Source organism: Prionailurus viverrinus, chromosome C2 (genome assembly GCF_022837055.1).
Source record: "Prionailurus viverrinus isolate Anna chromosome C2, UM_Priviv_1.0, whole genome shotgun sequence".
NCBI classification, from domain to species: Eukaryota; Metazoa; Chordata; class Mammalia; order Carnivora; family Felidae; genus Prionailurus; species Prionailurus viverrinus.
The window spans coordinates 147936685-147964660 of NC_062569.1; the positions used below are offsets into that span (position 1 = coordinate 147936685).

At 52.1% G+C, this 27976-nt stretch overlaps 1 protein-coding gene across 1 annotated transcript; it reads left to right on the forward strand.

Moving 5' to 3' along the window:
• The first annotated feature begins 99 nt into the window (after positions 1 to 99).
• IL10RB (interleukin 10 receptor subunit beta) lies at positions 100 to 26507 on the forward strand. The gene is made up of 7 exons (XM_047874257.1): positions 100 to 255; positions 2112 to 2235; positions 6719 to 6876; positions 8919 to 9085; positions 13246 to 13393; positions 19359 to 19513; positions 25822 to 26507. The coding sequence occupies exons 1-7, from the start codon at positions 207 to 209 to the stop codon at positions 26134 to 26136; spliced, it is 1116 nt and encodes a 371-aa protein (XP_047730213.1). The 5' UTR covers positions 100 to 206; the 3' UTR covers positions 26137 to 26507.
• The last annotated feature ends 1469 nt before the right edge of the window (positions 26508 to 27976 follow it).

Here is a 27976-nt window from a genome sequence, read left to right on the forward strand (position 1 = left end):
GCGCCGGGGTGCGCGGGACGCCGGGCGGGCGAGGGCGGTGCCCGGGCCGGGGGCGGGGCCTCGGCTCGCCCCGCCCCACCAGCCCCCGGAAGCGGCCGCGGCGGGGGTGGAGGAGGAGCTACGGGCGCTTCGGGGCGCGGGCACCGGGGCGCTGGCCCGGCGGCTGCCGCGGCCCCCCGAGCGCCCTCCCGGCTCCCGGCGCGGCCATGGCGCGGGGCCTGCGGAGCTGGCTGGGCGGCTGCCTCCTGGTGTCAGGTGAGGGGTCCGCGGGGAGGGGGCGCGGGCCGGTCCCTGCGCCGCGCCCTCCGGGGCTCCCGGCCGCCGCGCGGCCCGACGTCCGCTGGGGACCCGGAGGCCGGGCCGCGACGCCGGCAGCGATGGCCCCAGGGCCAACCCTGAGCGGACCCCATGGGCGCCCTGGAAGTGACCGAGTGCCCGGTCCGGCCGCCAGGGTCTCTCATTCAGTCCTCAGCACCCCAGCACCTGAGCTCTGCCCCTCACCTCCACAGCTGCGGGGCTTCTGAGTTCAAAATCCACTGAAACCTTTTGTGCCCGCCCCTAGATTTCTTGCCCGGGTTGAGATAACCGTGGACCCCACCCCACCCCCCTTCCTTTCTGATGAACTCATCCCCGGACTTCCAGGATACCACAGTGTCCCGGTTTTCCTCCTGCCTCTCAGGCTGTTTCTACCTAGGATCCTGCCCCTCTGCCAGATCCCTGTCGGGGTCAAGTTCTTAACCAGGCCCTCTACCCACTTCCCCCGCACTATCCCTGTAGGGGATACCAGCAGAAGTCTGGCGTTCCATACCAGCTATCCGGCCTGTGATGCAAACATGTATCTCTATTGGCACCAGCTGGGTGGTGGGCCCGTGGTGGTTTATCATACCCTTCCCTCTGCTTTTGTGTATGTTTGATATTTTCTATTAAAAAGTTTAAAAATGGTTTCTTTCTTTTGGGGGGGGGGGGGAGGGACAGAGCGAGAGAGAGGGAGAGAATTGTAAGCAGGCTCCACACTCAGCCAGGAGCCCAATCTCACGACCCAAGGATCATGACCTGAGCCGAAATCAAGAGTGGTCTCTCCACCAACTGAGCCACCTAAGCACCTGTAAAAATGATTTCTGTCTCTGGGGCGCCTGGGTGGCTCAGTCGGTTGAGCGTCCGACTTCGGCTCAGGTCACTATCTCACGGTCCGTGAGTTCGAGCCCCGCGTCGGGCTCTGGGCTGATGGCTCAGAGCCTGGAGCCTGCTTCCGATTCTGTGTCTCCCTCTCTCTCTGCCCCTCCCTCGTTCATGCTCTGTCTCTCTCTGTCTCAAAAATAAATAGGGGCGCCTGGGTGGCGCAGTCGGTTAAGCGTCCGACTTCAGCCAGGTCACGATCTCACGGTCTGTGAGTTCGAGCCCCGCGTCGGGCTCTGGGCTAATGGCTCAGAGCCTGGAGCCTGTTTCCGATTCTGTGTCTCCCTCTCTCTCTGCCCCTCCCCCGTTCATGCTCTGTCTCTCTCTGTCCCAAAAATAAATAAACGTTGAAAAAAAAATTTAAAATAAAATAAATAAATAAATAAACGTTAAAAAAAAAAAATGATTTCTGTCTCTAGCCCAGCTCTCTCCTCTGTGCACCAGGCCCCTTCCTCCAGCTGTCCTGAATGTCCCTGCTCACATAGCTCTCCAGCATCTCAAATCTAATGCAGCTAAAAATGGGACTCTCGATGTCCTTGTCCCCAGCCCCAGTCAGGGCATCAGGTGCTTAAGCCAGGAATGAATATTAATGTCTCCACACCAAACGGATCAGAACGTCTCAAGTCTATACCTCTGGAAATATATCTAAAAAAAACCCGTGTACCCACCCCCCCTTACACCGTTTTCCCACCACCCAAATCCAGGTCACCCCCATCTGTCCCTTCTTCGTGCTCACTCTCTGCCCCACCCCACCCCCAACCTCCCAGACAAAATCCAGACTCCTCGGCACAGCTGATGTGGGTCTTTTCCCCTCGCCCGTGTGCCCATTTGAAGGCATGGAGCCATAAGGGAGACCTGCATGTTGGACGTGGTCATTTACTTGTGCAACTCTTTTGAGGAACCAAGTTGCAAAGCTTTTGCTTTTATTTTTCCAGCCTTAGGAATGGTGCCACCTCCCGAAAACGTGAGAATGAAGTCAGTGAATTTCAAGAACGTTCTACAGTGGGAGGTGCCTGCTTTTCCCAAAGGGAATCTGACTTTCACAGCTCAGTACCAAAGGTGAGTCTGGGGCGTCCTTGGGCAGGGAGGCCCTGAGCTGGTCACTGGGCTGGACGACAGGAGAGAGTCTGACTGCTGTCACCTGCATGACCGTGATATCCCACAGGGAGCCTCCCAGCTGGCCTTCATTCTGTCCGGGAAATTCTCGTGAAAGTTCTGTTCTCCGAGAAAAGACAGGGAAAGCCCTTTTGACTTTTTCTTGTCGTGTGGGTCCATAGCTTGACAATCGCGGGGCCACCGGTAGATGATGACCTTATATCACACGGCTATGGATGTCACTGGCCACAGTGGTAGCAGTTGCAATGCGAATGTATCAGGTTTGTCACATTGGACGCTTTTTAAGAGAAAAAAATGTCACCGATACCATCTCCACTTACTAGAGTAGCATTGCTAGAAGTCGGCCATTTGGAGGAGGAAGCCATCCAGGAAAACTGAGGTATGCGGAACAGGAAAGCCCTGGCCATCCGGCCACCCACCCCCTCCAGCAGATTATAACAGAACACTCCCGTGCTATGGGGTGCCCGATCATTTGCGCAGCGGGTGCTCAGTTACTCTGTGGCTGTGTCCCCAAATTGAAAGTCAGCCACCTACTGACTGTGAAAAGCTCTGGCCTCTGAAAACAGCACAGAGGCTTATGAAGGAAGGGTGAGTGTCACCAAGACTATTATCTCAGTGGGGCTCTGACTTCCCAGCACCTGCCCTGCCCGCCGATTTTCCCCTCTGCCAGCCCTCCCTCAGCAGCCTGCCATCACGCACCACAGTCTGGACTGCAGGTGACGCACCTTTATGCCAAGTGCAAATAACCGCGAGAGGCCAAAGGGTGATGAGCCGGCACACCTGCCTCCAGTGTGACTCAGAAACATACGGAGACCGCGCCTTCGGCAAAGCAGGAGGAAACCCAGGTCCCAGACCCCATTCATCCCACGCTTCTCGTCCGGCTCTGTTTTGCAAACCTATCCCAGGCCTGCTAAGTCAGAGAAGAAGTAGGAAGATGGACAAGACGGTCTTCACTTGTCTTGGAACTTGTGAATCCCAAGTAATTCCCAGCTCACAGAACATTTTAAGATTTCGAGTTCAGTACAAACGACTCCCGAATAGCCTCCATCCAGTTCTCCGTTTTTTAAGGCTTGCCTTCCTTTAAGGTTTCTCCCTCTCTCTCCATCATACATCATGCCCTTTTGCCCCTTAATGTTCCACGGTGAACTTCCTAAGAGCAAGGATAATCTTTCACATCACCACAGGGCAGCTGTCAAGGTTGGCAGCTTTAATGCGGGTACTTCCCTCTGACCTCCAGTCCGTAGTCCAGCTTTGTCCATTTTCTCAAGGATTTAGGAAGGGTCGTCCTGTGTCTCCTTTTTCCCTGCTGTGTATTTTCTCCCACTGACATTGGTTTGATAATTTCATGTCTGTTTCTGTGGTGGTGACAGCGGTAGAGATTTCACTGTGGAAAAATCACCCTCCCTCTCCCTCTGTCTCTCTCCCCCATAGTTTATTATTTGGCGTTCTGTTCTGTGCCCTTGTGGTAGAGGCGTTTGGTTTCGATGTTCCTCTTTTAGGTGCGAATTCCCAGTGGCTTCCCAGTAAACAAAGGTCAGTCCCTGGGCTCCAGGTGTCCTTAGCATGGAAGTGTAGACCAAGCACGGGATGTGCTGAGGAAAACACAACATGTGCTGGGGGTGCCCTTGGGGAAGAAATTTGATCCTGAAAAATCTGATGACTGTTCCATGGCTTGTGAAAGGTTGGTTCGAACTTAGCCTGAGGGGTTAGATAGCACAGACTCTCTCATATATGTGCGCTGGGTAGGGGTGACCAGAGGAGGGGCACTTTCAGAGGATGTATGGGTGATTTGAATATGGAATCGTCTTTGAAAACTAGATGTAAATATGGGGAATGGGTCATATTACCTGTTTAACGGGGAGAAAAATATTTTTTTTTAAACGTTTATTTATTTTTGAGACAGAGAGAGACAGAGCATGAACGGGGGAGGGTCAGAGAGAGAGAGAGGGAGACACAGAATCGGAAGCAGGCTCCAGGCTCTGAGCTGTCAGCACAGAGCCCGACGCAGGGCTTGAACTCACGAACCGCGAGATCATGACCTGAGCCGAAGTCGGATGCTTAACCGACTGAGCCACCCAGGCGCCCCGAGAAAAATGTTTTTTAAGTACAATAAAAATGACTTGTGGGGCGCCTGGGTGGCGCAGTCGGTTGAGCGTCCGACTTCAGCCAGGTCACGATCTCGCGGTCCGTGAGTTCGAGCCCCGCGTCAGGCTCTGGGCTGATGGCTCGGAGCCTGGAGCCTGTTTCCGATTCTGTGTCTCCCTCTCTCTCTGCCCCTCCCCCGTTCATGCTCTGTCTCTCTCTGTCCCAAAATAAATAAAAAACGTTGAAAAAAAAAATTTTTTTTAAAAATGACTTGTGAAGGAGAAATTGTTGCAGAACAGCTTTTGAAATACCCTGTGTTCCAGTCAGTTGATGCATTAGTTTATTTTTTTTAATATTTTCTTAAAGTTTATGTATTTATTTTGAGACAGAGAAGGAAAGATTGAAGGAAGGAAGGAAGGGCCGAGAGAGAGGGAGAGAAGGAGAATCCCAAGGAGGCTCCACGCTGTCAGCGCAGAGCGCTAAGTGGGGCTCCAACTCACAGATCGTGAGATCCTGACCTGAGCTGAAATCAAGTGTCAGATGCTTAACTGACTGAGCCACCCACGCGTCTCGATGCGTTAGTTTAAGTGAAGGAAGTGGCCGCGTATGAGAAAGCCCCCTTAATGCAGTGACCCCTGGAGTTTCCAAATGGTGGGATGTCAGGCGACCGTGAAGAGTCAATTGACCAAAGATTTGTGCTATATTAAGTGAAAAGAGCAGATTGTAGAATAGTATGATCCCAATGATCTCTGCCTACTTTTAGTAGGAAATTGTTCTGGGCCCCGTCGCCAAGACTGTGGCGAGATGTGGTGTGGCTCCTAAGACTGTGGGCTCTGAAGTCCAACAGATCTGAGTTCCGTTGGGCGAGTTTCTTAGGTCCTCCATACCTGTGCCTCATCTATAAAATAGGAGTGGGGCGCCTGGGTGACTCAGTTGGTTAACTGTCCGACTTCAGCTCAGGTCATGATCTTGCGGTTCGTGAGTCCGAGCCCCGCGTCGGGCTCTGTGCTGACAGCTCGGGGCTGGAGCCTGCTTCGGATTCTGTGTCTCCCTCTCTCTCTGCACCCCCCCCCCCCCCCCGCTCACACTCTGTCTCTCTCTCTCTCTCAAAAATAACTAAATGTTAAATTTTTTTTTATAAAATAGGAGTGATCTCAGTCCTGCCCTCCTGGGCTTGTGAAAATTCATTGAGGTAATACTGGTGAAATACTTCTTGCTCTGCCTGACACCTAAGTGCTTGACAAGTGGGCTATTATTTTTTTTTTATCTATCATCATCACCTTCATTGTCACCTCTGAGGACAGCCAGATTGGCTTTGGGACCAAGACAGAGGGAGGTCCACTGAGGAACCAGTCAGATGAAATCCTCAAGCCGGGAGCCTGGGTTTCCTTGGGTCAGGTGAAGCTGTTTGCACTTCCTCAGGCTGTTGTGAGGTTAAGTCACACACACCTGGTCGCTTTTCCCAGCCATTGTTTTCCTTGTTCGGCTTCACGTTCCTGCCACCCTCCCTTCAGTGGTGGGTGCCAGGGCTCGAGCTCTGTTTTCAACAAATTGTATAAGACACATCTATGTAGGGGCACCTGGGTGGCTCAGTCAGTTGAGCGTCCGACTTCGGCTCAGGTCACGATCTCACGGTCTGTGAGTTCGAGCCCCGCGTCGGGCTCTGTGCTGATATCTCGGAGCCTGGAGCCTGTTTCAGATTCTGTGTCTCCCTCTCTCTCTCTGCTCTTTCCCCCCTCACGCTTTTTCTCTCTTGCTCAAAAATAAACAAACATTAAAAAAAACTAATAAAAAAAAAGACATCTGTATAAAAATGAATTGTTTTGTGGTTTTTCCAGAGGAATTGCAGCAAGAGTCATTTGTAGGACATTGTTTGAAATTATTGTAACATACTTATTTTGGCTACTCTGGGTATATCAGTTTTCACAGACTGTGTCCCACATAATCAAGGAGGGAAGCTTTCTTCCTCAAATGTATTGAATAAACCCTGTTTTGGAGAGGTACGTGCTCATTAAGATATGAAGGTCACTGAGAAGTTCTGTTATGAAGACAGATGCCTCTTTATGTTTAACCTAGTTTCTGCCCCAAGTCGTTTGACTTTGGACAGATTATTTTTGAAACAACTTATGATATCTCAAGGATCACCCAAGTCCCATGGAGCACAGTTTGGGAAATGCTCTTACAGACGAGGCAGGCTACTCATCAAAACTGATGATTTCGAATTTGGTGTATTTTTCTCACGTTATTCTCCGTTATCCTTTGGTAGTGGGGATTAATAAAGTAACAGTCAGACTCAGCCCAGAGTGAGAACTTTCATGATTTTATTTTTCCGATTTTACAGTTATAAGAAATTCCAAGATATGTGCACAAGTACTGTCTTGATGGAATGTGATTTCTCAAGTCTTTCCAAGTATGGTGATCACACCTTGAGAGTCAGGGCTGAATTTGCAGATGAGCACTCAGACTGGGTGAACATCACCTTCTGTCCTGTGGATGACAGTAAGTCGCTTTGTTTTCCATTTCATTACAATGCTATCATCATGCCTTGGGTTTTTTTCCCCATGGGGTAGCCCATCAGCAAGAATTCTTTGAGCTCCCACAAAGTGGGTGGCCTTGCACAAGGAGCTAAGGGAATATAAGAAGGGCTATGGTCGTAAAGAAGTTTATGAGAGAGACAGGAAGGCATAGTCACAAAGTCAACACGATAATTAAATCTAAATCTAAGAATGTCAAGGCTCGTGGGTAAAGAAGGAGTTGAGGCCAGTGTTGTTAATGAAAAGAACTGGAAAGATTAATGTAGTGCATTTTCTGGGAGGAAATCAGAAGTTAGGACGTAAGGAAATGTGACATGGCAGGCAGAAGAATAAAGGTTATTCAAGGCAGGTGTGGAGACAGGTTGACCGGATGCAGAGAGCCGGCTCGCGCAGAATGAAGGACAGAGCCACGGATTCGGTGCATGTCAGGTACATTGAGTCAGGCAGGCTGGTAAGCATCAAAAAGAATGTTCCCAGGTTAGATCTGGGGGGTCGTGGGGACTCACCAGAGGTCACAAGATGAACATAATTAGAACATCAGGAATTGAAAACTAATTAAGCCACCTTATAGCAATGGAGAGAGTAAGAGGACAGGAGGGGCCGGGTACCCTCACTACCAAGACTCAAGTGCAGTCTTCCGAGGAGTCCTGGAGAGAAGCATCGGAAGGCTTGTGTCTGTGCGGGGTGGGGCCTTTATTCTGCTCCCTGCTCTGGACCCCCGGGGCTCCCACCACTTTGCGCCCCCCTCGCCCCCTTCACCCCCCCCCACCCCCGGTGGGGAATGCAGCTAGGACCCCCTTCCACTCTTTCCCAGCTCTGTCCCAGCCTTGGACAACAGAACTCTTATTTCTGGAGTCAGAAGTCATCAAAGTTGTATTCTCTTTTCTAAAGGTTATCTTTATGAAAGTTAAGAAAAAGAAACATTGAGGAATACAAGCAGCTTGGGGCGCCCGGGTGGCTCAGTCGGTTAAGTGTCCACCTCTTGATTTCAGCTCAGGTCATGATCTCTTGGTCTGTGAGATTGAGCCCCGAATTGGGCTTGTGCTGGCAGCGTGGAGCCTGCTTGGGATTCCCCATCTCCCTCTTTTCTCTGCCTCTCCCTGCTCATTCTCCCTTCCCTTCCCTTCCCTTCCCTTCCCTTCCCTTCCCTGCTCTCTATTTTAAAAAAAATAACAAGCAGCTTAACAGTAGTCAAGTTTTCAAAACATAGTCCAGTCTTCTGCTCCTGTAATTGCTAAGGGACTGACCGGGTCCTGACTGGTTCCAGTTCCCGTTTGGGGACCCATCTGTGGAAATTCCCTTTAGAAACTGATACACAATAGCTGAGCAGCTTGCCCAAAGGTCATGCAAGTAAGGAGTGGCCCAGCAAGGATTGAGAACCAGGCTGCTCTCTTCACACTCTGAGCAACAACCGCCCTTCTCTGGGTATTTGCCTCTTGAAGTTGATCTGACAGGAAAGTGCTACAAGATGTCACGTCGAATCTATTTACACATTTTGCTTTGAAAGCAAATAATAAATTTTCTTATCTGGTTTTCAGCTACCAGCAGATTAAAAACAAGAGTAGAATGCTGGAAGCCGGCCCGCTAACAGCCTCAAAAGAAGTAACAACAGCCAGAGAAGAATACAGGATATGACTCAAATAGCACAGTCACCGAGAGATATTTATTATTCACGGCACAGTTGTTAATGCGCACCTACTGTGTGTCAGGCACATTCTTAGTGCAGAAGCTGTAACAGTTAACAAGACAAAATCCCTGCCCTCGTGGAGTATACACTCTAATGAGGGAAATCAGACAATAAATAGACACGTATTTTATGACAGATTTGACCGTGGAGCAAACAAAATCCGACCACCCTCCTTGGCCACCTCAGTCAATGTCATAGCCATCTTACATCCAAGAGCAGAGTCCTTCAGTAGACCATTGGTCTGCACCGTTATGAAAGAGAAACGTTGACGTTTTTAAATGGGATGTTTGACAGCCATTTTGCTTTGTTCTCTTCCTTAGCCATGATTGGACCACCTGGAATGCAAGTAGAAGCACTTGCTAATTCTTTACATATGCGTTTCTTAGCCCCCAAAATAGAGAATGAACCTGAAACATGGACCATGAGGAATATTTATAACTCGTGGGCTTATAATGTGCAATATTGGAAAAATGGCTCTGACGAAAAGGTAAGCTCAGCAAATCGTATGCATTTCATGTGCAGCCTCCCCCGCTTTGCCCAGTATTAGTCTGAGGCCGTGATTATGGAGAAAGGGAGCTAGGAGGCCATCCAGGTCAGGGTCTTGCAAGGTGGTAGCACCTTATGGTCCAAAGGGTTTAAGGCCAGTTCCTCTGAGCGCCAGAAGCTTCCCAGTCTGAAGGATGCCTAGTATCTGGCTCATGCTTCCCGGGCCCCAAGGGAAATGACTTCCAGGGTACTAGCTCAATGAGAGCAAACCTTCCTCTCCCTGAAGGGAAGTTGTAGGAAAAGATAGAACTGACTCAGCAGTCACCTGACAGAAGTTGGAGTCAGCTGAATAGGGTGACGTGCTACATAACTGCTGTTCCACGGTATGAACCCCTGTGCCCCATGTACACCACAGAACAGTCAAGGCCGTGGTCACGGCAGCCCCACCCCTGGATGCTAGATGAAGAGTGTCACATTTTGCCCACCTGACCCCACTTTTCCCCATCACTCTCCTCCTCTCCAGGGGATGGTTCCTTTAAAAACATGAGCTAGGAGGGGGCGCCTGGGCGGCTCAGTCAGTTAAGCGTCCGACTTCGGCTCGGGTCGTGATCTCATGGTTTGTGGGTTCGAGCCCCACGTCAGGCTCTGCGATGACAGCTCGGAGCCTGGAGCCTGATTTGGATTCTCTGTCTCCTTCTCTCTCTCTCTCTCTCTGCCCCTCCCCTGCTTGTGCCCTCTCTCTCTCTCTCTCTCTCTCTCTCTCTCTGTGTCTCAAAATTAAAATAAACATTTAAAAAACAAAAAAGGAGCTAGGAGTTTGACCTGGTCGGATGTTGCTCCTGCCATTGTGACTCCGGTCACATTTTGTACCTCAGCTCCTTCCTGTCTGCAGAATGGGCACGAAAACCCACGTCATTAATACAGTGGGACTAATAACCTCCTTCACAGGATTTGGGGGAGTTTAATGGCATAATGAAAAAAAATAAACTTGTCCCATTACCTGAACAATGATATGGTCAATACATGGGGTTCCCTTCCCCTTCTGTAGATGCACTAAGGCTATTTTCATTCATCCTTGGTCAGGTTTTGTTCTTATACTTACTGCTTCCAAGCTGAATGCCATTCGTGGTCCTAAACTGACATATGTATATGTCATATAAGTTAGATTATGTATATGTTACCCCTTCTATATTAAATGGTGCTTTTATCACTTAATTCTCAAGCGTCTGGGAGGAAAGAGTCACCTATGGGTATTGTTTTAGGAATTGTGTAATTAAATCTATAGGTACATACTGCTCGGCCCCCCAGAATCTCAAGTTAATTTTTCCCTCAAAAAGTGCTCCATTAAATGGCACAGGATATCAGCCTTCTTCACAGAATAGATGATTTTGCTTATAGTCAAGATCCCAGGAAATGTATGCCTAGAAAGCAATACAGAATAATAAGGGCTTTTTTTTTTTTAAGGTTATTTATTTATTTTGAGAGAGAGGGAAAAAAAAAAAAAAAACCCATGCGCAAGCAAGGGAGAAACAGAAAGAGAGAGAGAGAGAGAGAGAGAGAGAGAACCCCAAGCAGGCCCCATGCTATCAGCACAGAGCCCAATGTAGGGCTTGATCCTACCAACTGGGAGATCATGTTCTGAGCCGAAACCAAGGGTTGGGCACTTAACCGACTGGACCACCCAAACTCCCCCAGAATAATGAGTTTTATAGCCACTTATCAAGTGCAGGCGTCTCTGTTAAGCTCTGGGATGCAAAGATAAGACAGGAGTTAGCGAACCTTTATTAAGGATCAGTTTCCACCGCTGTCGTGCCTGAGTGCCTCCTGCACCAGGCATGAAATGCAACACCTCGTTTATCTTTAGCTTCTCATCCAGGATGTGCCCACTGGATAGGCGTCTGGCTGCACGTTTGTCCTGTCACTTCTGCCTGTTGTTGTTGTTGTGACATGCCGAGTGTTGGGGAGGCTGCCTGCTCCCCCGCTCCTCCCTCGCTGGTGTCTACCCTGTCACCATTACTGGTTTATACGTGCTGTAGACTCAGTGTTTGTGTCCCCCACCAGACTCATGTGTTGAAACCTAATCCCCAAAATGAAGGTATTAGGAGGTGGGGCCTTTAGGAGGCTTGGGATTCGTGCCCCTATAAGAGAGACCTCAGAGAGCCCCTTCTCCCCCTCTGCCATGTGAGGACCCAGCGTGCAGATGGCTGGCCGTGAATCAGGAAGCAGCCCTCCCCGGACACCAGATCTGCCCGTGCCTCGACCTGGGACTCTTCCGCCTCGAGTACCGCGAGAAATAAATGTTTCTTGTTTATAAGCCACCTGTTCTGTTACAGCAGCCTGCAAGGAATAGGACAGTGTGGTTCCCTTCTCGAATGCAGGCTTAAAAGGCTGCCATGTTAGATCCCTAAGCAAATCGCCTAAAAGGCTTCGGGAAATTCTATTTCTTCCTGCTGGGAGAGAGTGGGCAGATAAAGTGAGAAGCTGCCCAGGTGTGAAAGACAACTGGAAAAAAGCAGTCAGAGGGGACTTGAACAGGGCCCTCCCTATCTGTCCTTCCCTGCCTGCCACTGTGAGTCAGCCCTGAGTTTAGTCTTTGAAAAGAAGAGCACCGTAAGGTCTTAGGGGTATTGGAGTTCTAGAAATGAAAGCCAGGGTTTTCTTATTTTTAATTATTGGAAGTTACGGGGCTCCTGGGTGGCTCAATCGGTTGAGCGTCCGACTTCGGCTCAGGTCACGATGTCACGGTCTGTGAGTTCGAGCCCCGCGTCGGGCTCTGTGCTGACAGCTCGGAGCCTGGAGCCTGCTTCCGATTCTGTGTCTCCCTCTGTCTCTGCCCCTCCCCCGCTCATGCTCTGTCTCTCTCTGTCTCAAAAATAAATAGAAACATTAAAAAAAAATAAATTTAATTATTGGAAGTGACACCATGCTTTTCATCAGTCGGTGGTATAATCCGGTTCTTGTCCTCAGTGAGCTTAACTTTCTCGTACAATACAGGAATAGAGACAAGTTTTCAACAAGCCCAGCCCTAAAAGAAAAATAACCAATTACTAAAGCAAAAGAAGAGTCTGTGCTCACTTTCTGTGGAAGTTCCTATGCCTGGAACGCGTTTTAAGTAGGAGCCTTCTATCCAGAAATGGTAACCGTGATGGAGGTGTGGCTGGTAGATGCTCTTCTTGTTTCCTTTCTTTTGCCGGCAGCTGTCTTGGTTTCCCAAATTCAGGAATATATCAATTATGATACCTTCTATTCAAACTAAGCTGAGTCAGGGATGTCCCTCCAGAGGCAGGCTGTGATGTGTGCCCTGCAGGGGAGGCAGGCCGCCGCTGGACGAGAGCATCCCAGGGGCTCCAGCAGAGAAGCGATTCGAAGGAGAAGGCTGGGCAGCTAAGGGTCGGCCACCTGCCCTTGACTTAGAAGGAAAACCACACGGAGTCTCACTGTACATGACCGGTGGCAGCAGTTCTGGGGCTGCTATACCAAAGTACCACAGATTGACCAGGAAGGCGTCGGCTCGAGGTTCTGGAGGCCAGACGTGTGAGATCAAGGTGTCAGCAGTGGTGGCCAGTCCTTCCGAGGAATGTGAGGGAGCCTCTGTTCCATTGCCTGTCTCCTAGCTTCCGGCTTGCTGGCTCTCTTTGGTTCCTCAGCTTGTAGAAGTGACAGCCCAATCTGTGCCTCCGTCCTTCTGTGGCATGTGCATGTCTGTGTCCAAATTTCCTCTTGTAAGGACGCTGGTCATACCGGATTAGGGCCCATCCTAATGAGCTCGTTTTAACTTAATCACCTCTGGAAAGACCCAGGCTCCCACTAAGTCACTTTCCAAGGTACTGAAAGTTAGCCGTTCAGCATATGAATGTGTTGGTTACACATATTCAACCCCTACAACTTAATTCTTTTTAAAAAAGGGGTAGGATGGTTTAGATGGCATCTAAACTAGAGAACTCAGGAAATGGAACGGTTCCATCGGGACCACAGTCCATCCTTGCCCCGCGCCTTAACATGCTCTCGGGGCCCCCTGACGTGAACTGGGAGGAACGCCCGCTTCCTTCACCTGCCTGCTTTGAGCCCAAAGTAAAGATTATAACTGGCAAATAGGGGAGGAAAAAGAGCTGGTGTCCTTTCACTGCGGAGGCATGTTTTCACTTTTGTCTTCGTTCCTAGTGGCCGATTACTTGTCAGTATGACTTTGAGGTCCTCAGAGATCTTGAGCCACGGACAACTTACTGTGTTCAAGTTCAAGGGTTTCTTCCTGATCGGAACAAAACCGGGGAATGGAGCGAGCCTGTCTGTGAGCCAACAACCAATGCCGGTGAGTCTTGAAAATCACCGTCTGTAGTTCTGCCTCCTCTGAGCCTCCTCTGAGCCTCACAGCCTCCTCCGCCTCCTCTGAGCCTATAGACACCCACCGAGTGTTAGCGTTGGAAAGTTCCTTAGACAGGAACACGTCCAGCTCAAACTGCAGCCCAGGTCAGCTCTCACCGATCTGCTTCCTGCCGGAAGGAGACCACACCACCTTCCGAGGCAACTCGTACACTCTGAGACCAAAGGGACGGATGGACACGTTTTCCGTTCATTGAGCTGGGCTCTGCCCCCTGGCACCCACCTGCACCGTGTCCATTCTGTGCCCTCAGGCCTCCTGGTGCGAGTCTCATCACCCGCCCCCCCACAAGACCACCCAGCAGGGTCAAGCCCCACCCCCAGGAGCCTTCCCTTCCCAGGCTGCATGTCTCCAGTCCCTTCAGATACATGAGGGAGAGTTTGGAGGCCTTTATCACTGTCTCCAGCAAGGCTACTTGTCTTGGCTACCAGGATCGCAACACCGTCCCTCACAGTGCCTCCATGCTCCCTGTTTCTTAAAAGAAAAGAGAGAGGGAAGGAGGAAAAGAGGGAGAGGGGAGAGTACCATTGGCCTGGACGCTGTGATCATTTACATACAGGCACATTGCATACGGGGTCATGCAAACTTGCGGCTGCGTGTCTGCCCCCAAACGGCAGGCCTTTTTATTATTTAAAGACATCGTTGAGAGGCTCAGCCAGCTCAGACCACGGAAGGATGAATACAGGCAGGTCCACTCCTGGCCGTTTTCATTTACCGAGGCCCTCCTGGCAGCAAGGCGTTGATCTGGGGGCTACAGAAATACCAAGGAGAGTCAGAAAGAGTTCCCTCCAGAGAGAACAAAACTTTTCATCTTCCGGGTCACAGTGCAGCAGACAAAACTGCGATGTGACAACAGTCTCATTGATTCATCATCTCTGCTCCTCATCAACTGTGTTCCAGGACTATTTAGGAATGTTTCTCAAAACGAGCCCTGTAATCTTGAGGGTGCTTAGAAGCGATGGGGCGCTGGATTGCGCGGTCAGAAAAACCACCCTGTATATTAGGACTTTTAGCGTATTTGACCTCTCACCACCTTTTCTTGAGGACTAGCATTCCAAGGAACACAGCCTGGGAAAAACCAGCCCATCATATGCCGTAATTTACCAACAGGTTACCGTGCCCAAAAAAGGAAAGGCAGCCATTTTGAACTAATTGCTTCTTGGTGCCCTAATGTTGTTTTCAGTTATCATCCTTATCCTTTTTTGTTGTTGTTAATTTTTTTTCAGCGCTTATTTATTTCTGAGAGAAAGGGACAGAGTGTGAGTAGGAAAGGGGCAGCGAGAGAGAGAGAGAGGGAGACACAGAATCTGAAGCAGGCTCCAGGCTCTGAGCCATCAGCACAGAGCCTGATGCAGCGCTCGAACTCACGAGCCGTGAGATCATGACCTGAACTGAAGTCCGGCGCTTAACCGACTGAGCCACCCAGGTGCCCCCATCCTTATCCTTTTTAAGTGTTGATAACTAACCCTTAATTTTCCATTCTGGAATGTTTGTTATTGTTTTCTGGAGATCAGCATCAAGCTTGCTGGCCTGTAGTGTCTTGAATCTTATTATTGTTGTTGTTCCCTTTGTTTTCTAAATGCACAAATTGCCTGAATCCAGGATTCTTTTCTTTTTCTTAACACTTATTTATTTTTGAGAGAGAGAGAGAGAGCATGCACGCGTGCGCACCAGTGGGGGAGGGGCAGAAAGAGGGAGACAGGATCTGAAACAGGCTCCGAGCTGTGCGCATGGAGCCCAATCCGGGGCTCGAACTCACGAGCCACAAGATCATGACCTGAGCCAAAATCAAGAGTCAGCTGCTCAACCGACTGAGCCACCCAGGCGCGCTCTGCCTGAATCCAGGATTCTTTCACATCTTCCAGGTCCGTGATCTTTGCGGTGTCATCCAAAGATCGGCAATTGTAGTAGGAAGTTTTCTCAGGGCTGCAGAGCCACACAGAGAATGAAAGTCTTGCGGTCTCCCTGAAGGGCATTCTCTGTCTCTCTGTTTTTTTCTCTAGCCCCCAGTTCAGTGCCTCGCATCTGTAGGCCCAAGGTCAGTGCCCAAGTCTACCTGCCTGTGTCCCTGCTTCCACGGTCTGAGCTGGCTGAGCCTCTGTGCAGTGCCTTTAAGTAATAAAAAGCCTCCTGTCTGTGCGCTACAAGTTATTTGCTAGCCCACATGTTGTTTCTATAGACCTCCTCTAAGTCTTTTCTCATTTTATTCCCCTCTTGAATCATTTTTACTTGATTTAGAATTCTGTACCTTGGGAGCCCCCATCCTGCTTGAATCACTAGAATCGCTGGTCTAGAATCATCCTTTGCTCTGAACACCTGTCATCTGCTTTCCCAAAACCTTGAGTACATTTCGGGATCACCGGTGACCCCTCCTTCCCCCATTAACATGACATGGGCCATGGGACAAGTCCCGGACTGCCCTCTGCCTCAAGCATCTCATCTGCAAAATAGGGACAGTAGTATGTTGCCACCACACGCGGGGCTTGGGGGACTTGAACAGTGCCTGGGACAAAGTGAGGCCTTAATACGTTAGATATTATGGTTACTAATAATGACATTATTACAATCACCTTGTCAGGTGCTCCTCAAGGTTTATGTCATGAGACACAGTGTGAGGCCTACAATTTGACCAACGAGAAATATTTCAAATATTTTGTGACTGTAAGTGATTACCCACAAACTGACAAAATCCAAACATTTTATAAAAGAAAAGTGTCACCCACTGAAAACCTGCTTTTGTCAAACATCATCTTAGGTTTGTTTAAACACAGTTATCTCTCTCTTTTTTTTTTTAATTAATGTTTATCTTTGAGAGAGAGAGAGTGCAAGCAGGGGTGGGTGGGGCAGAGAGAGGGGGACAGAGGATCCGAAGCAGGTTCTGCCACTGACAACAGTGAGCCCGACGCGGGGCTTGAACTCACGAACCACGAGATCATGACCTGGGCCGAAGTCAGACGCTTCACCGACTGAGCCACCCAGGCGCCCCCAAACACAGTTTTCTCTTCTAAACCTCACGACAGATTTTCCCTGAGAGCTTTGGGCCCTGCCCCTTTTACAAACTGGAAAATCAGGGTTCAGAGAAGGGAAGTAACTTGCCCACGGTCGGTCGCCCAGCCAGTGAATGACCGGGGATGGAGCAGGTTATCTTCCCTGTAACTTTACTGCCTACAGATGAATTCCACAGGCGAGCGCAGGCATGACTTCCCTGCAGGTAACACAGAGGAAGGGAGTCCTTCCTGACCCGCAGCAGGTCAGAGAGCAGAGGGTTTTGACTCACAGATCGTCCTGTAATTCTCAGCCCATGTGGCACAGTGACCTGTCCTTACCCCTTCTCTCTCGGGGTGAGTCACAAGTGCATCTTTTGAATTTTGTCACCACCAAGCAGATGTGCCCACGGAACGTCCTCCAATAAGATGCCGGCACATCCTGGCTGGATCACAAGGAGCCCAGGCGCTGCCCTCGGAGGGGGGTGTGGGGGGCTCGGCACAGTGTCATCGACGGCGCAGGGTCTGGGGTCGAGGCCAGCAGTGTTTAGTCAGCACTCAGTGAGTAAGCCTGCTGCGCGCCACACAGAGAACTGCCAAAATGCTAGATGGAAGGACAGGTGGACGAGTAGGGGCCTGGGGCTTCCCTAAGAGCGAGATAGCAGATCCCAAGTCGGCCTCCTGCCGTTCGCTGAGGTACAGGCCCGGGACCACTGCATCCAGCTCGATCGCCACATGACCCTGCATTCGCCGAGAAAGGACCTGTTTGAGTGCTGAAACTGGGGGCTGGAAGGCACCACCCCTGGGTCCAGCAAATGAAGCAAGAATTCACCAGGGAATTCTGGGAGGAGTTCCCCTCGGCCAGGAGGAGGATGAGGCCACTGTTGTGAATGAAAACACAGGGGGCCGAGGGAGGAAGGCAGGCTGGGCCCAGCCCCTGCGCCCCCTGCAGGCGCCACCCCGGAGCAGATATCTGAGGACGGTGCCTGCGGGCCTCATACTGCTAAGTTGGGGGGGGGGGGGGGGGGAACGGGGGCAGGGTAGCAGCTGATGAGGCTCCAGCAGGCTTGGTCTGCCCCGTGCGAGCATATTCTCGACAAATAAAATGACTCCCTTTAAAATGACTTGCTCTTTGGGGCGCCTGGGTGGCGCAGTCGGTTAAGCGTCCGACTTCAGCCAGGTCACGATCTCGCGGTCCGTGAGTTCGAGCCCCGCGTCGGGCTCTGGGCTGATGGCTCAGAGCCTGGAGCCTGTTTCCGATTCTGTGTCTCCCTCTCTCTCTGCCCCTCCCCCGTTCATGCTCTGTCTCTCTCTGTCCCAAAAATAAACGTTGAAAAAAAAAATTTTTTTTAATAAATAAATAAAATGACTTGCTCTTAGAGGGCAGGGTTCACTTGCTTTCCTCTCTCAGCACCAGATGCTTTGGGTTTTGATCGGAGGGTGGCGCCAGTTGCCAGGCGTTGGGCACTGGGAGGGTAGGTGGCCCGGGCGACAGAGGAAGGCTCCTGGTGCTTCATGAGGGGAGCCAGGACCACAGATACCCAGGTCAGAGGTAAAGCTGGGCATTAAATGAAGCAGTAAAAACCTATTCAGTGAGGACTGCAGGAGAGAAAGAGCTGCCTGGACAGGTTATCTTGTTTGTTTGTTTGTGTTTGAGAGAGAGTGATCAGGGGAGGGAAAGAGAGAGAGAATCCCAAGCAGGCTCCGTGATGTCAGCGCAGAGCCCAATGCACGGTTCGAACTCACAAGCCGTGAGATCATGACCTGAGTGGAAATCAAGAGTCAGACGCTCAACTGACTGAGCCACCCAGGCGCCCTGAGCTGCCCGGCCGTTTTAAAGGAAGAACAAGGGGGCGCCTGGGTGACTCAGCCCCACTTCGGCTCAGGTCATGATCTCACGGTTCGCGGGCTCGAGCCCCGCCTCAGGCTCTACGATGACAGCTCAGAGCCTGGAGCCTGCCTCGGGTTCTGTGTCTCCCTCTCTCTCTGCCCCTCCCCTCCTGCTCACACTCTGTCTCTCTCTCAAATACACATTTTTAAAAATTTTAAAGGAAAATGAGAAGAGAAGAGAGAATCAGGGAAGAGGAAAATTACAAAAAAGCAGGTGAGAGGGTCGGTCAGCGTCAATGCAGTTAGGCCATCAGTGTCTATCGCTAACTGGCATTAACAGGTCAGCTCCTACCTTCCTTCGGAGGCTGGGGGACAGGGACCCGCCTTCCTGATGGCTGCAGTTTAGAGGAATGGCCTGTGGGTCCTTGAGAAGGACACCCCTGGGTTTCACGAGATACGTATGCATCTCAGAGGGGCAGAGGAAGGATTCACAGTCATAAACTTTTTATGGTAAACGCTCTAAGAAAGGAAGGCCGGGTATTGGCAGCCTTGAGTTTCCCCCGACAGAAACCCAAGGCAGATGCTGGGGCGTCCTGTCCCAGCAGCGTGGCCTTAGGCCACTAGGAGACAACGTTGGAGTTTGGGTGTGTCTCTGGGCGCAGAGGCTCAGGTGGAGACGTCATGCCAAGACCTTTTTGCTGTTCTCAGTACAAAACGCTGCAGTGCGTGTGTTTTACTGGGGCTCTGGGGCCCCAGGGAGTCCCATTTCCCACTTCAAGGCAGAAGAGGTTTCTCAGAATGGGGAGGCTCACTGCCCAGGGTTCTTGCTTACTCTTACCCTGCCTGTCAGCAGTCCTGCCAGAAACCAAACCTGGGAACAGATAGGAGGGGGTGACCCTTGCTGGAAACGCCTGGATTCTGGAGCAGCTTTCCCGTGGTACCTCCTCACCCCTTCCGAGATGAGCGGATGGCCCTGCTTGCCGGGATTGCCACTGGATGGTGACGGTGGGATGGTGTTGAGGTCACGTGACCCGTGTGTACTTGAGCAGCAGGTAACACAGCCCTCTGTCCCGTCCCCGCAGAGACTGCCCCGTCCTGGACTGTCGCCGTCGTCCTGGCCGCCTCGGTGTGTGTGGCCTTCCTGCTCCTCGGCTGCTCCGCCCTGCTGTGGTGCCTGTACAAGAAGACCAAGCACGCCTTCTCCCCTGGGAACCGTCTGCCTCAGCACCTGAAAGAGGTAGGCCTACGAGGGGGCCTAACTGGAAGGGGACCTCTTTTTTTTTTTTATGTTTATTTTTGAGACAAAAAGCACGCAGGGGAGGGGCAGAGAGAGGGAGACAGAGAACCCTGGCAGGCTGCATGCTGTCAGCGCAGAGGCCGATGTGGGGCTTGAACTCACAAACTGTGAGATCAAGAAATCAGGGGTTGGACGCTTAACCGACTATGCCACCCAAGTGCCCCGGAAGGGGACTTCCTTTTAAGTCAGGGCCATCTCTTCCCACGTGGCGGACTGTCCTGGAGAAGGACACCACTGCAGGGCAGTCTGTGGTCACGGAACAGCCCACGGGGAGGAGGCAAACCGTCCCTCCAACCTGGACGTTGTTCCTTCTCTGACCTTCCCTGCCTGAAGCCCCAAGTCGTTAGGGGGGCACTCAGCTGTGAGACAGCTGCCAGCAGTGTCCCCCGGTGGCCAGGGCAGCGAGGGCCTCCTTCCAGAAGGAGATCCGGGGGGGGACACACCTCAGCATCTAATACAGTCCACCCCTTATACAGGAACCCACCAGAGCAGCACCCCCGAGACTTAAGTCACTCTCTTCCTGGGGAAAGTTACATGAGGAAGGTTAATGGAGCCACTCTGGGCCTGTCTCAGGAGCACAGGTGACACGGTCTCACAGCTCTGCTGGCCCCCCTGTGGGACCCTCTCCCCACTCCCCTCCCATGACTGCTGTTTGTCTCATTGGTGCCCCAGGCCCTCAGCCCTGAGTATTTCTGAGTCTCTAGTCACGGGGCACCAGAAGCCTGGGCGGCTGCACTTGTCCACTTGCCATCATGGCACAGAGACCACCCTGAGACACCCAGTGACTCACTTGCCATTAGAACTGCACAGGGGATGGGGCACCTGGGTGGTTGAGTCAGTTAAGTGTCCGACTTCGGCTCAGGTCATGATCTCTCGGTTCATGAGTTTGAGTCCCACATCGGGCTCTGTGCTGACAGCTCAGAGCCTGGAGCCTGCTTCTGATTCTGTGTCTCCCTGTCTCTCTGCCCCTCCCCCACGCTCTCGTGCTCCCTCTCTCCCTCTCTCTCAAAAATAAATGTTAAAAAAAAAAAAAAAAAGAACTGTGCAAGGGACACCCTGAGACATCCGGTGTCGCCTTTCCTTGCCAGCTGGGTTCCTGACATGAAGAAGTGGCGGCCATAATGTAAGTTTACCAGGACTGTCCTACTATGTCCCCTGGTAAGAAGGCTCCCCCTTTGGGAACTCTCTAGACCAGAGGTCAGCAAACTTTTCCTTTAAGGACCAGATAAGCAGATGCTTCAGGCCTTGTAGGCCAGGAGGCAAAAATCAAGATATCATGCAGGTATTTATACAACCACTTATAGGTAATCATTTAATGGTTTAACTTTTAAACCATTCTCTCTTTGTTTTTTTAATGTTTATTTATTTATTTATTTTTGAGAGAGAGAGAGAGAGAGAGAGAGTGTGTGCGCACACGCACAAGCAGGGAAGGGGCAGAGAGAGAGGAGAGAGGGAGCATCCCAGGCAGAAACTCCATGCTGTCCGCACACAGTCCAATGTGGGGCTCCAACTCGCAAACCGTGAGATCGTGAGCTGAGCCAAAATCAAGAGTTCACCACTTGACCGTCTGAGCCACCCAGGCGCCCCTGAAACCGTTCTTAATCCGTGGGCTTCCCCACGGTTGGCGGATCCTGCTCCAGACTCAGCCTAAAACTGAGCGCGCACCCTAAGTGGGTCCCTGAGAGCGATGGTAAGCGCGGCCACTCCGGTTTCTCCCCCTTGGTTCCTGAACCCTTGTTCTCTATCGAAGGTGCAGCGTCACGTAACGGTCCTTGCTTCTGGGTGCACCCCGGGTGCCGCGGGACGATGCCCCGTTCTCACAGGGCACCGTTTCCCGGCTGGCGCGTCACCCGCCCCTTCCGCCGGTCGGTCCGCCGCCCCCCCCTCCGGGCTGGCCGCGGCTGGGTCGTGTGCCGCGTGGTATCACCCGTGGGCCCCTTAGACGTGTGCCCGCTCCGGGCCTTTTTTGCTGTCAGCGGGCCCCCGGTCTCACGCGATACTAGGCGGGGGCCGTGTTAACTTGCCGGGGCGTCCGTAGCAGAGCCCCACAGGTTGCGTGGCTTAAGCAGCGGAAGGTTATTGTGCCTCGGTTGTGGGGGCCAGAGGCCTGACATCGGGGCGCCGGCAGGCGGGTGCCTTCTGCGGCTGTGACGGGGAGCCCGTTCCCAGCTCTCCTCTGGCTTCTGGTGGTTTCTGGCCGTCGTTACCATCCCTTCGCTTGGAGATGCGTCGCCCCAACCTCTGCCCTCATCGTCACGTGGTGTCCTTCATGCGTGTGCCTGTGCCCGTGCCCACGTTGCCTCTCCTTATGAGGACCCCAGGCATACGGATTAGAGGCCCACCCTGAGGAGGTCTCTTTAACTTGAATACCTCCGTGAAGACCCCGTCTCCAAATCGGGTCACATTCTGCGGTGGTGACACCAGAAGGGGCCGTAAAGCACTTGACTGCAGTGGACGCTTGTGGGAGGGATGGTTTGCCGTCCTCGACTGCCAGGGCCTGGGTCAGCGCCGCTGAGGCCTGACAGAGCGTGGGCTCGGTTGGCACGCGGTCCCGTGGCGGTCTCAGAGTCCACACACGACACGGAGCCACTTGGAGCCGCTCCCCTGAGTCCAGCCATTGGCCTCCGCCCGCGAGTCCACGGGGAGCCCGGTCTCGGGGCCGCTTTTCTTCCAACACGAGAGGACGACCAGATGCGCGGCCGAAACTCCGCCGCCGGAGGGCTTTCTCCTCTCCGCTGCCGTTCAGGGCCCCCTGGTTCGGGCCGCAGTGCCGCCACAGGCCGTTTGGGGTGTGTGCCCACGCGCCACGCCAGCCGCCCTGTGAACCGCCTTTGGCCTTTTCCTCCTCCTTCGGCCGGCCCCCCGCGCGGGCGTGGTGCGGACCGAGGCGGAGGCGCTGGTGCAGCGGGGGTGGGTGGCGTGGGAGGCCGGGCCCCGGGTACATGCGGCCTCCGACCTCGCTTCTGGCCACGGGCCGTGTCCCTGCTGGGTCCCTGTAACGTCAGGAGCCGTCTTACAAATCGGGCATAACTCTCTGCGGCAGTGGCCAGGCCTGGCCCCCAAACGGCAGTCATCCGCGTAGCGATTCTCCTTGTAGGATTTGCCGTCCACCCCACCCGGCGTGGCTCCCCACCACAGACCCGTCAAGGATCTGCCGGGCCACGCGCACCTCGTGTTCGTTGGGTCCAGTTAACACGTCGTCACTGACAGATAATGCCGGGCCTTCGTGCCCCTGCGTCGGCCGGTCACGAGATGCGGCCAGGGCGGCTTGCTCTACAGCCCGTTGGTCCTGCGGGGGCCTCTCCTGCCCTTGGCAGCCGTCCTGTGTCCCTCTACAAACACCCTGGAGTTGGGTTCCCAGGTATGGAATGTGCTGCCTCCAGACCCAGAGAGGCCCACTTAGCAATGGTGCCAGTTGTTAGCGGTGGGAGGGGTGAGACACAGCCGTTGGCCCTTTACTTTAGAGAAGATGTCCAGCGGGTCCTACTCCAGGGGACCCCTAAAACTTCACTGATATGGCGGGTCCCTGAATGTCCACACGGTGAGTTTCCCAAGCTCCGAGGTGCGTGTGTCTTACCAAGGCCTCGCCATCTCTTTCTCTTCTGGTCCCGTTGCCATATTGTCGTGATAGCTGGTGTCAGGCCCCGTCCCCACACCACCCGGTCAGTTGGTGGCAACTGCCCCTGGGAAGGACGCGGTCCCTCGCGTCCCGCGCCCTTCTGTATAGGGCAGTTTCCGGACGCTGCTGTGAGCCAGGCCAGCCCCAGAGTTGCCAGAAGCTGCGGAAGAAGCACCGTGAGGGCTGGTCCAGGCCGCACGCCATCCACGGTGGAGGGAAAGTGAGACACATGACCACAGGCAAGTGTTCCCGAGCAGTTAGAACCTTCTCTCAAGATCGCTAATCAGTTCATCAAGACCGCCTCAGCCAGAAAGAGCCATGAGGCCGCTGTGAGCTCCTGAGAAGCAGGAAGAACAAAGAGGGGCAGGCCCTTTGTTCTGGGCAGAAGGCATTTTGTAAGTGGAGACCCAGAAGGAAGCAAAACTATTCACCTGCTGTTTTTGCTTGTGGCTTGTCGTCACAGACTGGTCAGACAGGAAAGGACAACTGGGACCACCTGCCGCAAGGCACATCAAAGCCAGATCTGCTGGAACAGAGCCCCTGCTCCAAGACTAGAAGACTTGCCCCACCTGCCTGCTGAGGCAGCCCCTGGGATGACTGAGAAATGCGGGCAGGGGAGCTGGAGAAGGGGGCCAGCGGGGAGAGGGACGAAGGAAGCACCGGGAAACTACAAAGATTGGGATCATTGCATCATGGGATGCTCCAGCCTGATGCGTGATGTAAAGGTTCGCCAACCGCGGCCCAGAGAACAATTCTGGGTTTCGGGGGACTCAGCAGGGACAGGGACTTGGAGTTAGAGCAACACGGAGGCTTATCCAACACCAATCTGTTGCGTTTCTGTATGTGTCCCGCCTGGACACCGGCCTGACATGTGCTCTCCTGAGACTCAGCCCATCTTCCTCTGTTCTTTCCTGTCCCCTTTCCCAGGAGAATCAAGAGCGGCCCTGGCCCATTCTTACGAATCCACCGGATCTGAGAGTTTGGGGAAGTTCCTCCTCTCCGCAGTGTCTTCCTTTGCACAAACCGAGATCTGGGTGTAATTCCTCTTGCCCCTCCCCTCCCTTCCATCAGGTGGGAGGTGGAAATCCTGCGGCATTAAACCAAGTCCCATCAAAGGGTTGAGGGAAACTGCAGAGCTCTGAGACTGTCTCCACCTCATCCTGAAGATCCAAGGGCATCGGTGGACCTACCGGGAGGAAAACGGCAAACATGAAGTCGGCAGATATTCCAGGAAACACCTGGGCATCTTTCACGCTTCAAAGGGCAGGAAAGCCCCGGATGGTTAGACCGGGGTTCCTGCTCGTAACTAGCCCCATGCCCTAGGAGAGGGAAATAAACAAGGCCATGTGCATTCGATGCGCTAGACAGAAAGATAGCACAAGCCACGTGTATTTGAAATTGGCTAGTAGCCACATCGTCGTTTATTTGTTTATAAGTAAAAAAGGGCAGATGAAATTAACACTGACAATATACTTTCTGTAACCCAGTATTTACAAAATATCATTTCAACCGGTCATCAACGGTCTTTATAATTTTGGAAATATTTGCATTCTTTTTTCATACAGCGTCTTCGAAATCTGGCATTTCTCACGTGTTGATTCGAGTAGCCACATTTCAGGTGGCCAGAAACCACATGTGACTCGTGGCTGCCAGGCGGCACAGGGCTGAGGGCTGAGACTAGGGGCTCATCGGGTACTGGCAAACACCAAAGAGAGCCCCTAACCCTGCCTGAAGACAGACGGGAGATTCTGTTCGTTATTCCAAGACACGTTCATCCTGTGCCTGCGACATCCTGCTTCCTAGAGGGAATGACACTCAGGCCTGTGTTAGTGCCCCAGCGCTGTGATTGCTCTAAATCCCAGCTTAAAAGAGGAACCATCGGGGGCACCTGGGCGGCTCAGCTGGTTAAGCAGCCAACTCCTGGTTTGGGCTCAGGTCATGATGTCACGGTTCGGGAGATCAAGCCCCGGGTCAGGTTCTGCTCTGACAGTGCGGGTCACATTGGTGGGCAGCCATCGCCGCCATCCGTCACCAGAACTTTTTCATGATCCCAACCAGAGTCTCTGTCCCCATTAAACAGGAACTCTCCATCCCCCCCTCCCCAGCCCCTGGCACCCCCGTCCTGCTTTCTGTCCATGACCTTGACTACTCTAGGGATTTCGCGTAAGTGCAACCATACAGCATTTGTCCTTTTGTGCCTGGCTTCTTCCACCGAGTGTAATGCCCTCCAGGTTCATCCACGTAGCATGTGTCGGAACTTCATTCCTTTTTACGGCTGAATAATTTTCCACGGTATGAACAGACCACATCTTATCCATTCCACCGTTGACGGACACTCAGGTTGCTTCTCCCCCTGGCTCTCGTGAATAATACCGCTGTGAACATGGGTGTGCAGATATTTCTTTGAGGCCCTGCTTTCAGTTCTTCTGGACGTGTATCCAGAAATGAAATTGCTGCATCATATGATAATTCTATTTTTAACGTTTTGAGGAACTCTCCGTCTGCGATTGTCACATCCTTTAAACTCGCATTCTCTGGCCGGGAGTTCTGTATAAAATCTGTGTAAGCCCAGAAAAAGAAATGGGAAAATTTGATCATTAACTATCTTTTTTTTTTTTTTTTCCTGCAGTTTTTGGGCTGCCCTCATCACAATACACTTCTGTTCTCCTTCCCGCCCTCTGATGACAATGAAGTCTTTGACAAACTGAGCGTCATTACGCCAGTCTCTGAAAGCAGCACACAGAATCCTGGCAACGGCTGTACCCCGGGGACCCTGTCGGGGCAGGGCTCCTCCGGGCTGGTCCCCGAAGGGGAAGTGCACCCAGCTGAGTACAGCACCCCCCTGGTTCTCTCGCCTGCGTCTGAGGGTAAATGGAGCGGGAAACCACCTGGGCAAACCCTAAATCTGGATCTCGAAGATTCCGAGACAACATCTGAACAATGAAAGAGCTAGATTTTTCAAGACTCACTTGGCAAAAATAACTCCACACTGGGAATTTGCAGCTTTATAAAGACCTCAATAACTTTAAGAAAAAAATTGTTGACCACTGGGAGTATAATTTTCAACCTCTTAGGGTCACTAATATAAGGAATAAGTTTTAATTATAAGAAACAAAAATATTTTAAATGAGGAATAAAAACCGAGGTGCTGTAAAATCCAACCAGACTGCCGATAGACTGCCTCCAAAAAACAGCCTCAACTCAGATGTGGTCAGCAAACTTTGGGTTCTCAGAGATACTTGGCCTGGATTTATTTTTCTACTGTATACGTTTTCTATAGTGCTGGTGCTCTATTAAAGTTGTATTCTCTGTTTAGTCTGTATGCATTAATGGTACTACATTTGGGTAATCATCAGATATTGAATGAGGCTTTCATCTGCCATTTTTGGTGTCCACTCATTCGCCAGGTAATCCTTAGTCCCTTCCTGCCATCATCCAGGAGCTGTGCCGGGTGTGAGGGTCTGATGGCATCTGGGAGCTATCAGTCTAGAAAGCTTTAAATTCTACCTCAGGCAACTTCTACCCTGTGACCCCTCAGTTTCCTCATCTGTACATGGAGATGAAAAGACCTAAGGGGGGCGCCTGGGTGGCTCAGTCGGTTGAGGGACCGACTTCGGCTCAGGTCATGATCTCACAGTTCGTGAGTTCGAGCCCCGCATCGGGCTCTGTGCTGACAGCTTAGAACCTGGATCCTGCTTCAAATTCTATGTCTCCCTCTCGCTCTGCTCCTCCCCTGCTCATGCCCTGTCTCTCCTTCAAAAATAAATAAAAACAATTAAAAAAAAATTTTTTTTAATTAAAAAAAAGTGCTGCTCCCGGTGCCCGCACATAGTAGGCACTCAGGAAATGATAGCTGTTCTTACCAGCAACATAACCAGTCATGGGTATGACTTTAACTCCTAACTTAGGTCAGCGACAAATGTCCCTTCCTCTGTGCCGGGCTGCCCAATCAACAGCGGCGTCGAAGGCCACAAAGGTAGGAGAAACAACTCTTCAAATAACTCGACATTTTTAAAAAGAAACGTCATGGGTGGGGGTTGGAGGGGGGAGGCGGAGGGAGATTGGAGGATTGCTGACCTTCCTGGCTCTCATTTGACGTTTCAGTGTGATTTCATTGTTTTCAATAGCCTTGTGAAGGAGCGAGCAATATATTCTCAGTTCTCGGTGCCCCCAAAGATCTTCCTCTGGTGTGAGGCCAGTCTCATGACAGGGGAGACGTTGATTCTCTTCCCCGGTTGAGTTCTTCCTCCCTACACGTGGAGTAGGGGGGAGGGGGCGACTGCCAAGTTCTGCACGGGTGGAGGCATCTGGCTCAGGAGGGAAGAAATGAGACACCCCATTGTCGACCCTCTCTTACCGCAGACACTTGGGATTCTTTTTGCCCACCGGACACCTGAATCTCCCTCACCTTGCAAATGTGAACCCCTCCCCTTTTCTGGGGGCTCTAAATGCCACACGCTTGCTTCCTAGTTCCCTTGCCTCTGGGCTACAGGGCACACAAGCCCGGCTCCAGCCCAGCTTTGACCTAGGAGACGGGCAGCAGAAAGAGGCAGGCCTCCTGGGAGACATAGCCAGTGGCCAGGGGAGCTGACACCATCAGCAGCGACGTGCCCATCAGACTGGGTCTGATTTGGACCTTGTTCCTGCCTGGGTCCCCACTAAGTCTGTTTCCCCCAAGCCTTCCGGAGAATCTGTGAGCTCCTCTAGATCATATTGAGAAATTCCTTTCCTTCTTGTATCGGCCAGAATCGTCTTCTAGTGTTCGCATCTAAGACCCGGAGGGG

Bases quoted from the DNA above. Each gene is read 5' to 3' on its own strand.
- IL10RB (XM_047874257.1), top strand. From the start codon at position 207: ATGGCGCGGGGCCTGCGGAGCTGGCTGGGCGGCTGCCTCCTGGTGTCA. The intron at 9,086-13,245 runs GTAAGCTCAGCA...CTTCGTTCCTAG, and splicing joins AAAATGGCTCTGACGAAAAG to TGGCCGATTACTTGTCAGTA. The intron at 19,514-25,821 runs GTAGGCCTACGA...TTTTTCCTGCAG, and splicing joins TGCCTCAGCACCTGAAAGAG to TTTTTGGGCTGCCCTCATCA.